The 12981-nt window shown below is 45.4% G+C and overlaps 1 protein-coding gene across 1 annotated transcript in view; it reads left to right on the forward strand.

The window, feature by feature from the left end:
* The window catches only part of ACTR5 (ARP5 actin related protein 5 homolog), a 26483-nt gene extending 14325 nt beyond the window's left edge, over positions 1-12158 (forward strand). The window contains exons 6-9 of the mRNA XM_003787591.2: positions 4485-4601; positions 5323-5462; positions 6960-7092; positions 11529-12158. Coding sequence (XP_003787639.1) covers positions 4485-4601; positions 5323-5462; positions 6960-7092; positions 11529-11786 — 648 coding nt within the window. The 3' untranslated portion in view covers positions 11787-12158. The remainder of the gene's footprint in view (positions 1-4484; positions 4602-5322; positions 5463-6959; positions 7093-11528) is intronic.
* The last annotated feature ends 823 nt before the right edge of the window (positions 12159-12981 follow it).

Raw genomic sequence — 12981 nt, forward strand, 5'->3', positions numbered from 1 at the left:
TGAGCTGTAATGCCATGGCACTCTACCCAGGGGGACAGCTTGAGGCTCTGTCTCAAAAAAAAAAAAAAATTCTTCAGCTCTTGGACTTAGGTGATTCTCTTGCCTCAGCCTCCTGAGTAGCTGGTACTATAGGTGCCCGCCACACTGCCTGGCTATTCTTTTCTTTTATTGCAGTTTGGCCGGGGCCGGGTTCAAACCCACCACCCTGGGTATAGGTGCCACCTTAATCAGCTTTCTTTAAACTCTTGATTGCCTATGCTTTTAGAAAGAAACAATACTGTGGAAACATCCAAGTCAGTGCCATTGGCTGCTGGGTGCAGGGTGCCTGTCAGTGATGTCAGCGCTGTCTTAGGCTCAGCATGAAGTTTGCTTGTGCAGTGACAGGCTCTCAGCTGGAGACTCCTTCCTGCTCTCAGCCTTGCCTTCTCTATGTCTGGCTGGTAGGCTGTAGGTTATGTGAGGACAGTAGCTGGCCATGAGCATGCGTGCGTTAGAGTATATTTGGAGGGAGGCTTTCCAGATAGAACTTTCTGGATCACCTAAGATCCTGGGTAGAAGAGGCCTTCACCATCTTCCCCACAGCATCCGGGCTCAGCTTCAGTTGAGTCAGTGTTCTGTCCCTAGTTTGCCTTTCCCAGTTTCTAGGTTTTTGTTTTAGATTTGACCTATGATTTACTGAAATCCAGAACCATGTTGTCTTTGTTTTATTTCTGTTCATCTATATGTAGTTTCTATCATAATATGTCAACAGGACATAAGCTGCTTAAATCAGAAAGGTGCCACTAAGCCATGTGCAGATGAAGGATTTAAGATTTAAAAAGGAAAAAACCAAGCAGCTGCAGAGATGTTGGGAAACTAGTTTTTCTCTTTCTTTGTTCATTTTTCTGCCTTTGTTACATGCTGTGATGCAGGCATTCCTCTTACTAAGCATCTGCTTTGTTCTCCGCTCCTGAAGCATATACTTAAATCTCCTTGGGCTTGGGAGCTTTTGAAATGTGGGACCTCAAAAGATTTCTCCATATTCAGCAAATTTGATAAACCAAAGCTTAATGGTGAGTATTTATTGAGGGTAATTTTTAGTGATTGGAGTCAGTTACATTCATGGGATGGATTTGACTATGACACTGGCTATTCAGTTCTACATTTCAAAAACTGTTTGTAGTATTTTCCAACCATATCTTTCATTTAAAATTAAGTGAACAGATATATGTGGACCAGAATTCATATTGAAATTCCACTTAATTGGTAATTGCTGAATTGGATTAATACAGCTGGAACGTTTAAATTTATAGCGTTTTCTGAAATCTGTTTTTTCATAGCATCCATTCTGGCCCTTGCTATACTGTGGTTATTCCCATGGGGAGGATGTAAAGGAGTGGGCTTTTGGTAGCATCCTGATGAAGTAATGAAACTAGAAGACACTTGCTTTTCATAGTTACAAGCACAGCATAAGGGTAGGAGGGGAGAGCACAGTTTTAGAGCACCAGCATTTGTTGGAAAACACACTGGCCAAATATAGGAAGTTCTCTTGCTTATTAGCCAGGATCAGAGTTGGCCTCTGCTTATTAGCTGCTACTCAGGGCTGTTTTAGGGAGCCATGCTGCATCTTCTCTGATAAGCTTTGGCGAAATGTCATTCTGTTCAATTCCAAAAGCACAGTCATGTTATTTCTGAATGCCACACTATACACTGGCACTCACGGGGAGAGCAGCCAGCCGTGGTAGAGAATTCTGTTTTCTCTTGCATGCCTTTTTTCTGCATTGAAATTATTAGCTTTGTTCCTCTCTGTGAATTTTAGGAATTAGGATAAGTAAATATTCTTTTTACCATTTTTAGCAAAGCTAAAAAGTAATATGATATTTTAAGATGACATGTTTCTGAATGTAGCTAGATTAAGACAAATGATTTTTGTTTTTGAAACCTAAATGTTTATAATCTTCTCTATTCTGGGGGGAATTTGAGGGTATATCCCAGGAACCTTCAGTGTCAGGCACGGTATTCCAGGGCCCAGGGATGCAGAGGTGATTAAGATATAGCTCCTCAGCTTGGGCAACATAGCAAGACTCTGCCTCTAAAAACAATTTAAAAAATAAATCAGCCTGGCATTGTGGTGCACGTCTGTAGTCCCAGCCATTTAGGAGACTGAGGCAGGAGGATTGTTGAGGTTGTATTGAGCAATGAGTGCCACTGCAGTCCAGCTCGGGTGACAGAGTGAGATCCCGTGTCTTTAATACAACAGACAGACAAAATGAAGTTCCTGCCCTCCTGGGTACCTAAAAAAAAAACCCAGAAAAACAAAAACAAAAACTTTGGGCTGTAGCAGCACTCTTAGCTGCTTAGGATGGAGCATGTCAGATGTGGCAGTGGCTGGTATGGGAACACAGATGGCTTTTTGAGAAGGGATTGGGATGTTTGACTGGGCCTTCAAAGAGTATCTGATTTCAGTAGGTAGCAAAGGAGGAAGGAAGGCCGTTTTCAGGTGGAAAGCCCCACACATGCAGGGAGGTTTATAGAGTGTGGGCAAGAAGGGGTGCTGCAGGTGACAAAGCAGAGACGCTGTCAAGGTCTGTACCTGTCAGGCTAGGGAGCCTGCATATTATCCTTCAGACAGACCTCTAAGGAGGCTGAGCAAGGAGATGATATGATGATTTTATTTTAGGAACATAACTAGTGGCAGTTAGGATGATAGGCTGAAGGAAGAGGTCAGGCTGAATGTGGGGAAACAGAATAAAAATGTGTTGTCAAGTGCGAAGAGAGCTAATGCGGACTGAAGTTTGTCAGGAGCTGTGGGGAAGGAGATACTTCAGAGGTAGGATCCCAAAACCTCAATGCCATTTAAAAGCCAGGGTGACAGGAGTGGCAGTGTATGATAACAGAACAGTGGCATGTGCCATACCCTGTGCTGAGCCCTTGTCAAGTGTCATCCTAGTTAATCCTCACAATTCAGTGAATAGATACTACCATCATTCCCATTCTGCAGAAAACTGAGACTTGGGCAGCTAAGGCCATTTGTCCAAGGTCACATGTGTAGAAGTAGTACAGCTGGCTTAGTGCTTGTAGCTCAAGCAGCTAAGGCACCAGACACATACACCAGAGCTGGCGGGTTCGAATCCAGGCTGGGCATGCCAAACAACAATGACAACTACAACCAAAAGAAAGAAAAAAATAGCTGGGCATTGTGGTGGGTGCCTGTAGTCCCAGCTACTTGGGAGGCTGAGGCAAGAAGAGAATTGCTTAAGCTGAGGAGTTTGAGGTTGCAGTGAGCTGTGATGCCATGCCACTCCACCTAGGGCAACAGTTTGAGGGTCTGTCTCAAAAAAAGGAAAAAAGAAAGAAAGAAAAGAAACAAAAAGAAGTAGTGTAGCCGAGAGTCAGACTCAAGCAGTCCCCCTCCCCCTGCCGCTTGGTAATACTGAGGGCTGTTTGGAAAGGCAGTGGTGGGTGGTAGTGCCTTTGACCAAGTTTGGGAAGATAATGAGCCAAGTTTTGCACCTTATCTCTAAAGTCTTTATGGGGTATTGGGTGGAGCTTTCCAGGACTCCGCTATGGGAGGACATAGAATCAGATGGGAAGTGAGAAAAGGAATTGCCTAGGGAACGCCACCACTTGGGAGTTAGGTGGCAGAAGAAATGCCAGGGAAAGAGATTGAGAAAGAGCGGAGAAGAGAGAAGCCAGGAGGGTTGTTGGGAGAGTTTCAAGAGATGTTTAAGTCACACCCCCAGCTTAACACATCCCTATTGTTTTTTGTTCTTTTTGTTTGAGACAGAGTCTCACTATGTTACCCTCGGTAGAGTGCAGAGGTGTCACTGCTCACAGCAACCTCAAACTCTTGGGCTTAAGTGATTCTCTTGCCTCAGCCTCCCAAGTAGCTGGGACTACAGGCACCTGCCACATTGCCCAGCTATGTTTTTGTTGCAGTTGTCATAGGTGAGCAGGCCAGGGCCAGGTTTGAACCCACCAGCCCCAGTGCATGAACCCACCAGCCGCCGTACCTACTGAGCTACAGGTGCTGAACCACACACATCTCTATTGTTAAGGGACTAATTGCTGCCATTAGTGTTGGCATATGTCTTTATTGATTACTAAGAGATTTATTTAATTTTTCTTGTAATCTAACTACCTTATAGGGCCCTAGCTGTCATGCCCTTCTCCCCCATAGCTGTGTGTGGTTGTGTAACCAGTGCAAGCAGCAAGCCTCCCAAGGGGCCCGGCTCTGAGCTGGCAGAATCAGAAAGTCAGAGAAGGTGAGAGTTGACAGGCTTGTGTAAATAGGAAAGGTAGGAGACAAAAGCAGAGCCCATTCTTGGCATTTAGTTTTTGAATCTTTGTTGTTTGTGTGTGTGCTTTTTAAAAAATTGCTTAGAAATTTTTTTACAGTTTTAAAATACTGAACAAAATCCTAGTTCTTTTTTGTGACACTGAACTAATAGAACTAAGGCTTGCTGTAGGTACCAGTCTGTTTTGTTTATTCTATTCTGTTCTAGACCCCTGACTTGGAGCAGCTAGAGCCGTCTTTGGAGGATGTGGAAAGCATGAATGACCTTGACCCCTTGTTTTCAGAGGAAACACCTGAAGTGGAGAAGCCGGTTGCCACTGTCCAGGTCTGTCTCCTGCAGCTGTACTGTGCTTGTGCTTTGAAGCCATTGACATACTGGCTGGGCTAGTCTAGTCTATTTCTTTAGGACTATCTTTTTTTTTTTAATCTCAGTCATGCTTTCTAGAAAAGGGGCACCAATACTTAAAACATCTGAAGTCAGGGTTTTTCCCCCTAGTTATTGTTTGAGGTTCCAGCAGTAAGAGTAAGTGAATCTGTGAGAATCTGCCCAGCAGAAACATTTGGGGAAATAATTGGGAACTTTAGCTCTGAAGAATGGCTTTTAATGGTTTCATTTACATTTAAGCCAGTGTGTCCTTGTGCTTAATCGGCATTGGGGTCCATGTTTCTGTCATTATAGTGGTAACCAGGTGAACCTTCATAAGTCAGAGGCCTGCCTGGGAGAAAGGGGAGGGGGTGCTAGGTCAGGCACGGAGCAGGAGACTTGTTTTCTATGCTGGGAGTTTTCACTGCTGCTCTCCACGAAGTCTCTTTCCCTACAGTGCAGGGACCATTTCATGATGTAAGTGTGTAGGTGTTTATAATTCAGAGGTTGAAAGAAGGTGGGAGATTAAATTATCGAGTCAAGAGAGTTGGGGAGAAGGTATTCTGGCATGAACAAAGGACAGAAACTATTTTGGAATAAGAAATATGGTTTAAGGAAACTGGCAACTGGAATGTTTATCATTATGGCCTAAAAATATCTTTCAAACCTTGGGTTTTTAAAGCCCGTGTTTAACTTGGCAGCATATCATCAGCTGTTTGTTGGGACAGAAAGAATTCGAGCTCCAGAAATTATTTTCCAGCCATCTCTCATAGGAGAAGAGCAGGCCGGGGTTGCGGAGACTCTTCAGTACATTCTGGACAGGTGAGACGGTGAAACTTCTTTTCTTTGTATTTTCCTGAATCTTTTCCTTTGATTTTGCATCAGATGGTAGATCTGATGGACAGGCATTTTGGAAATCCATCTCGCCCTCTTTTTTTTTTTTCCCCACTGACACAGTGAACTCTGATTGTATTATTTTGTCTCAGTCTCCAGGCCTGGCACCTATTTGGGGCTGTTGGTATTGTTTTCTGAATCTGTAAATGCTCATTTGATTTGAGGAGCTGTAAGAGTTTAAGTTGAACAACATGATAATGTCCTGTGGCTTTCATGTAAAGCTTCACATTATTGAAGACTAGTGATTTTAAGTCACACTCAACATACTACAGAGCTTTTAAGTTTTTTCCTGCCTTCCGTACATTTTACTTACTAAAGGGTTTACATTTCTGTGAGAATGCACCTCCCTTCACCTGTTCATGAAAGCAGTTGCTGCAGCGTGAGGTTTTGTAATTTAAGTTGGATAGGTTGGCTGCTGTTGGCTTATAACAGGATGGAAATTTGCACCTAGCAAGGAAAAAAAGCTTTTGCAGCTTTGAGTGGCTTTGAACTTTTTCTTAATAGTGGGTGGGAAAGTGATCCTACATGTCTTAAGATAAAGCTGTTATTAAAAAAGAAAAAAGTTGGCTTGGCGCCTGTGGCTCAAGCGGCTAAGGCGCCAGCCACATACACCTAAGGTGGCGGGTTGGAATCCCCAGCCCGGGCCCGCCAAACAACAATGATGGCCGCAACAAAAAAAAAAAAAAAAAAAATTGGCCAGGCGTTGTGGCGGGCGCCTGTAGTCCCAGCTACTTGGGAGGCAGAGGCAGGAGACTCGCTTGAGCTCAGGAGTTGGAGGCTGTGAGCATGATGCCATGGCACTCTACCTAGGGGGATAGCTTGAGGCTCCGTCCCAAAAAAAGAAAAAGAAAAAAGTTGGCCGGGCGAGGTAGCTCACGCCCGTAATCCTAACACTCTGAGAGGCTGAGGCGGTGGATTGCCTGAGCTCACAGATTTGAGACCAGCCTGAACAAGAGCGAGACCCCATCTCTAAAAATAGCCAGGTGTTGTGGCAGGCACCTGTAAAACCAGCTACTTGGGAGGGTGACGCAAGAGAATTGCTTGAGCCCAGCAGTTTGAGTTTGCTGTGAGTTATAATAGCCATAGCAGTCTGCCTAGGGGGACAAAGTGAGACTCTGTCTCAAAAAAAACAAGGAACAAAAAATAAAAACGTGTATTACAAAAGTATAAACATTCTAATCACATTAAGGAAATGAGTTAACCATTTGAATTAAGGCTTTAACTAGCTATTTGGAAACATTTTGTCTCAGTCTCCAGGCCTGGCGTTGACTGAGACACAAATGAAAAGTGAAAGTTGTTTTTTTTTTTTAACTTTCTGTGTAGGTGTTCTCTGTTTTGTGCTGAGAGCTTACCTTTCTACATCTGCGTTCCCTTCTGGTATTCAAGTTGGGGGGACTCTACCAGAAGGAATTGTTTCTTTCCTAGGTACCCAAAGGATGTCCAGGAGATGTTGGTTCAGAATGTTTTCCTCACTGGTGGGAACACCATGTACCCTGGGATGAAAGCCAGAATGGAGAAGGAGCTGCTGGAGATGCGGCCCTTTCAGTCTTCTTTTCAGGTACTGATTGTTCATGGGTCCAACTGGTTTGAAAATAGCATTAATTGTTTTCTGCTTGCAAAAGTAACAAAGTATAAAGGAGAAAAATTACCGTATATTTTCCAGCTTGCAGAGATATCCATTGTCAACATTTTTGTGGCTTTCCTTCTGGTCTTGAGTCCACGTTGAATTTTTAAAGCAGAATGGGAATCATGTTTTATGTACTACTTTCGGTTTTTTTTTTTTAATTGGAAAAGGAAGATATGCATATAGTAAAATTCAAAGACTACAAAAGAAGAGTACATTAAGAATGAGTCATTCAGCCCTGTCCCCCATCCTACAGACAGAGCTTTTCGTTCATAAGTCCTATACACATGAGAGTGTGTTACTGCTTTGTAAACTGAGTTTTCTTAGCTGTTGTGAACATTTCAGAAATGAACATGTCATTGTTCTTCTAAAAGATTGTATGGAATGGATGCTCACAGTTTATCTACCAAATTGCTGATTACCAAGAAACATGTGCTGATTTCCCAGCATGGGTCAGGTGCTGTGGGATGCTGCAGTGCCCTGGGTGCAGTTCCTAACTGCAGGGACCTTAGTATCTGAGGAGGCAGCACCCAAGTAAACAGGCTGAGCTGCCCCGAGTGTGATGGCTGTACAGGCAGAAGTGCCTACTGGTCTCCATTGGCATTCAGAGAAGGCTTCATGGAACTGGAACTTGTAAGATTGCATGGGTGCTTGCCATTTAGACAGTGTAATGTCAGTAGATTGGAGAGAGCATTCCACCCAGAAGGACTAGTACAAGCAAAGGCACAGGGGCCAAAAGCTTGCTGAGGGAGTGCAAAGTGGCTGAATATGGTGGACCGTGGAGCAGCTTAGGGGAGAAGGGGCAGGTGAGGTGCAGAGGTCAGCAAAGCCCACACCACATAGTGCCCCTGGGTCCTGCTGAGAAGGTAGCCATAGTCCACTTTGCTGCATGACAGTCTTGACTCTGTCATCATCATTACTGAATTTTGCTAAGCCTCAGTTTTCTTTTTTTTGAAGGGTTGTTTTTTTTTTTTTGTCTGGGGCTGAGTCACCTCCAGTATATGGGGCTGGCAGCCTACTCCTTTGAGCCACAGGCACCACCCACTAAGCCTCAGTTTTCTTACTGGTAAGGGCGTAATCACCTGCTGGCAGATTGGGTGTACTGGTGCATGCCACATGCTCAGCTTGGGGCTTGCCTGTAATGAATATTCAATGTTAGCTTTTGTGTTGGGGGCTCCTAAAAACCATTCCAGGAACATTATTTGCTAGGAGGATTCATAAGATTCTGTGAAATCATATTTATGGCTACAATTTATTATAGTGAAAGGATATAAAGCAAAATCAGCAAAGAGTACACGGGAGAAGCCTAAGGAAAACTAGGTGCAAGCTTCCAGAGTCCTCTCCAGTGGAGTCACACAGGACATACTTAATTCCCCCAGCAGCAAGTTGTAATGTGTGGGATGTTGCCAACCAGGAAGGATCATTAGAGACTAAGTGCCGAGGGTTTTTACGTGGGGTACATCACATAGGCACCTCCTGCTTGGAGCAGACTTAAATTCCAGGCTCACAGAAGAGAAAGCAGGTGTTGAGCATAAACCACATTGTTTGTACAAACAGGCACAGAGAGCCACTCTTATCAGGTAATTAGGGGAGCCCTCCCTAAATGAAGTTCCTAGGACCAGCCTTAGACGCGCATAAAAGATGGGCCATAGGTCTGCTTGGGCCGTAGTGAACCAGGAAGGAGTCTAAGCAGAGAAGTCGTGTGATCCCGTTTGCATTGTAGGAAGATATTTCTGGCACTCGTGTGAAAAAATGGAATATCAAGAGAAATATTAGAAGCGGGAGACTGGTTAGGCAGCTCTCCAGCCTTTAGCAGGAGGTCCTCACTCTTCTCCACTTATCACAATTTGCAAGGTCCCTTGTGATCTGTGATCTGACCTTGAAGAATCACTCTCTCATCACTCGGCTTCTGACTTGTATTTCAGCCATAGGTAACTGCTATTAGTTCTCAGAAATGCCTTTTTTTTTCCCGCCTCAGGGCTTTTGACATACTTTGCATAGAATATTCTTCCTAGCTCATTCCAATTCTGGTTTCAGTGTCACTTTTTCTAAGAAGATTTCCCTGTCCTTAACCTATGTTCCTTACTAGACCCATCTCCATTAGGGAAGGGACAGCAGCTGTCTTGTGATATGTTCCAAGCCCCTGGCACTGTGTCACTTAGTAGCTATGCAGGAACTGTGAAGGCAGTGGTAGAGGGAGTTGATATGAGGGAGAGTAAGAGAGGAAAATGATCAGAACTGATAGTAGATTGGATTTGGGGAGAGAAGAGGGACCTTCATCAACTCCCAAGTTATAGGTGGAGCAACTAATTTGATAAATATGACATTCACTGAACTAGGAACCATGGGAGGAAGAATAGACTGGAGGGGAGGATAGTATATTCTGTTTCTAGGGTGGATTGAACTGAGTTTCCAGTGGACACACTGGAGGAGGAGGCCATAGCAGGCTGGTAAGTGCTCAGGGGAAGGTGGAAGGGTGGCTTCCCATCCGCTTTTGTGAATGTGCTTGTAGGCCCTGCTTGGGATGGCAGGTAAAGTCAAGGATTAAGCCTTAAAGGACACCACACGCATGTGTAAGGGTGTAGGATGCTCAGGATGCAGTCTAAGGAAGGCTGTGGAAGAGGCGGAGGAGGTGGGGAGGAGGTGGGAGGGGAACCAAGGGAGCAGCAGCACCAGCGGGTGATGTTGGGAATCGTGAGGGAGGGGCTGAGTCACACTGGCAGGACAGACTTGGGTTGAAGTAGTCAAGAAAAAAAATCCTAGAGGATTTTCAAGATCTGTTTCTTGGTAATCCCTAAGGCCTTGATCATAAATTTCTGAGTGAGTGCTGGTATGGAGGAACACTGCTGCCACACCTCCTCCAGGCCTGGCTTGGGGCTGTTCCTGTTCCAGGAGGCCTAGCCCAGCTGGCCCCACCATCCTGCTCCCTTTGATGTTGCTCAGGCAACGAGCGTGTAGCAGCACCACTAGCTCCGGATAGCCCACTGTAAAGCTGTGTATCTAGCAGTGCCTCAAGCATGGGATCTTTAAGAGGTAGAGAGCCCCAAGATTCACAGTGTTTACAACTGCCTTAAAAAGGTAGTTTCTGTTGTTTTTTCACAAACAGTGAAACATTTAAAAAATTACAAAAACATCAGGCTATTTTAGTAAGCCAAAATGAAAACTGAAAAATAATTATAATTCCAGCCTCTGAGAGGAATGTTCTGTGTATGCTTTCTGATTGGTCTTCTCATGTAGGATTTTAACCAAAAAAAAAAGAGAGAGATTGTTGAAAGCTTGTTTTGTAGCCTGTATTTTTTTCTCTTTCAAGTTATTGTGACAGTTTTCTATATTGATAGGTACATTTCCAAAGCATGTTTATGGCTGTATAATATTCTGCTAACCATACACCTTACTGCATTTTTATCAGTAATAGTGATGGCTACCATCTATTGGACACTCTGTACCAAGAAGTATGCTAAGTGCCTAATATCATTCTCTCACTGACTCCTCCCATGGGGCTTCCTGTACCCTAATCTTGTGATGAGGTCCCTGTTCACACGTCCCAGTCTGTATGGTAGCCCTGGGCAGTCGGGCAGACTCCTAGGCTTACACTTTTTTCACCTCTGTTCTTCTCTATGTGTGTGGTTCCTCTTTGTGTGGCCTGTCTCTCCTTTACTTCTTCAAGTTCTAAAACCACCATTCTAAGTGGGAATTTGTGTAGTTGGACGAGGGAAGGAGATGAAAGGGAGGCGGGAAGTGGGGCAGGTGAATCTGGAACTCAAAAGGCCAATTTGAAGCTACAGAACGTTATCTGAATGGTGAGGGCAGCCTCATCCAGGGGTCCTTACAGAGGTTCTGACCCCCGTCACCCTTGGTAATAAGCAATGGGAAGTGAGCCCTGGCAGACTCACAGAGAATGCCCAGGTCACCCCTCTCTTCTGTCATTCCTCCTGAGACTCTTCTTGCTGTCTCACCAGAGCCACCTCCCATCAGCCTCTGCTTTCTTCTGCTCATGGAGAGGAGGGGAACGGGGCCAGGAGGGCCTGTCCTCAAGGTCAAGCTCCAGCCTCCACTTAACCACTTAACCTCTCCTCTCCCACCAGCGTGTGTGGTTGGCAGCATCATGGAGCAGGAGGCTGGGTACCTGGCCCTCCTGACCCAGAGTGGCAGGTCGTGAGGTCGAGTGTGGCGTGCGTTGCGTTCTTCCCTGCTGTCCCGGAGCGTCTGGGCATTCCAGCTGTGCATTATTTGGAGGGTGCAGAGAGAGTCCTGCCTGCCTTGTGTTTCTGGGGATAAGATGCAAGGGGCTGTAGCTGAGCCTGCTGAACATTCCCTCCTGAGCCCTGGTGGGAGACGTCCTCCTGGTGAACACACTCTTTGTGTTGCAGGTTCACCTTGCCTCGAACCCTGTGTTGGATGCTTGGTACGGTGCCCGTGACTGGGCTTTGGAGCACCTAGATGACGACGAAGCCTGGGTCACCAGGAAAGAATACGAAGAGAAGGGAGGAGAATACCTCAAGGAGCACTGTGCCTCCAACGTCTACGTTCCCATCCGCCTGCCAAAGCAGGCATCCCGCTCCTCAGAAGCCCAGGCATCCAGCAAGGGTCCAGGCGCTGGTGGGAGCGGTGCTGGGGAGCAGGCATAGTGGGGGCACTCTGGGGAAGCTGCCCTGCACAGTGCCCTTGGGCCACTGCAGCTGAGTGACAGGACAGTGGCTGCACATGGTAGATGCGCCCAGCCCGAGTCTACTGGTCACATTTGGCTACACAATGGATTTCTCCTGGGGAGAATGAAGTTAGGGATGTAGGTAGCTGCCCTTTAGAATTATATTCATTGGGAGCTTCTGCAGTGAAGAAACTGAGGGGCCTTCTGTGCCTCTGTTGAACCAGGCGAGCTGCGGCATCAGCTTCCTACAGCAGTAAGTGAAGATGGCGTGGAGGACAGAGACGTGCAGGATGCACAGGACTGGTTTCTTACTGTGGTTTTTGTTCGTTTAAAAAAAATCTTTTAAAATTTATTCTGTCAGTGTAGATATTTTGTTCTTTTACGTTTGTTCAGACATTCCATGAATGTCCAGCAGAGGGAGGTCTTTAATGTCTATAGAAAAGTAATGTTCATTGCTGGCTGCACTAGTGGGCACCCGTAATCCCCTCCGTGGAGGCTGAGGCAGGAGGATCGCTTCACCTCAGGAGTCTGAGGCTGCAGTGCACTCTGAATAGCTGCTGCACTCCAATAACAGTGCTGGGCAACACAGACCTTCTCTCTAAAACTTTTATTTATTTTTTTTAATTTTTAAAAAGAGATATTGTTAGGCCAGGTACAGTGGCTCAACATCTGTAATCCAAGCACTCTGGGAGGCAGAGTGGGTGGATTGCTTGAGTCAGGAGTTTAAGACCAGCCTGAGCTAGAGCTAGACCTCATCTCTAAAAATAGCTGGGCATTGTGGCAGGTGCCTGTAGTGCCAGCTACTTGGGAGGTTGAGGCAAGAGGATCGCCTTAGCCCAAGACTTTGAAGTTGCTATGAGCTATGAAGCCACAGCACTCTACTGAGGGTGACAAAGACACTGTGTCTCAAAAAAAAAAAGTGTTTATGTAATAAAACAGTTGCTCATGAAATCTTGGGAGCCAAAAGTATTTCCCTTTTGCTATTACTTCCCTTGCAAATAAGGAGAAAAGACCCAGAAAGGGTCACCAACTTGTACAGAGTCTCTCTGCTGGCTGAGGACATACTGGGTGCCCAACTTCTGTTCATACTGTCTTTGCTGGAAGCTTTTCCACCACATGAGGCCTCGTTACAAATGTTTTGTTTCTGTCCCTGCGACTTTGTTGACTCTATAACT

The sequence above is a fragment of the Otolemur garnettii genome, unplaced genomic scaffold (assembly GCF_000181295.1).
Source record: "Otolemur garnettii isolate 467f Iridium unplaced genomic scaffold, OtoGar3 scaffold00023, whole genome shotgun sequence".
Lineage (NCBI taxonomy): Eukaryota > Metazoa > Chordata > Mammalia > Primates > Galagidae > Otolemur > Otolemur garnettii.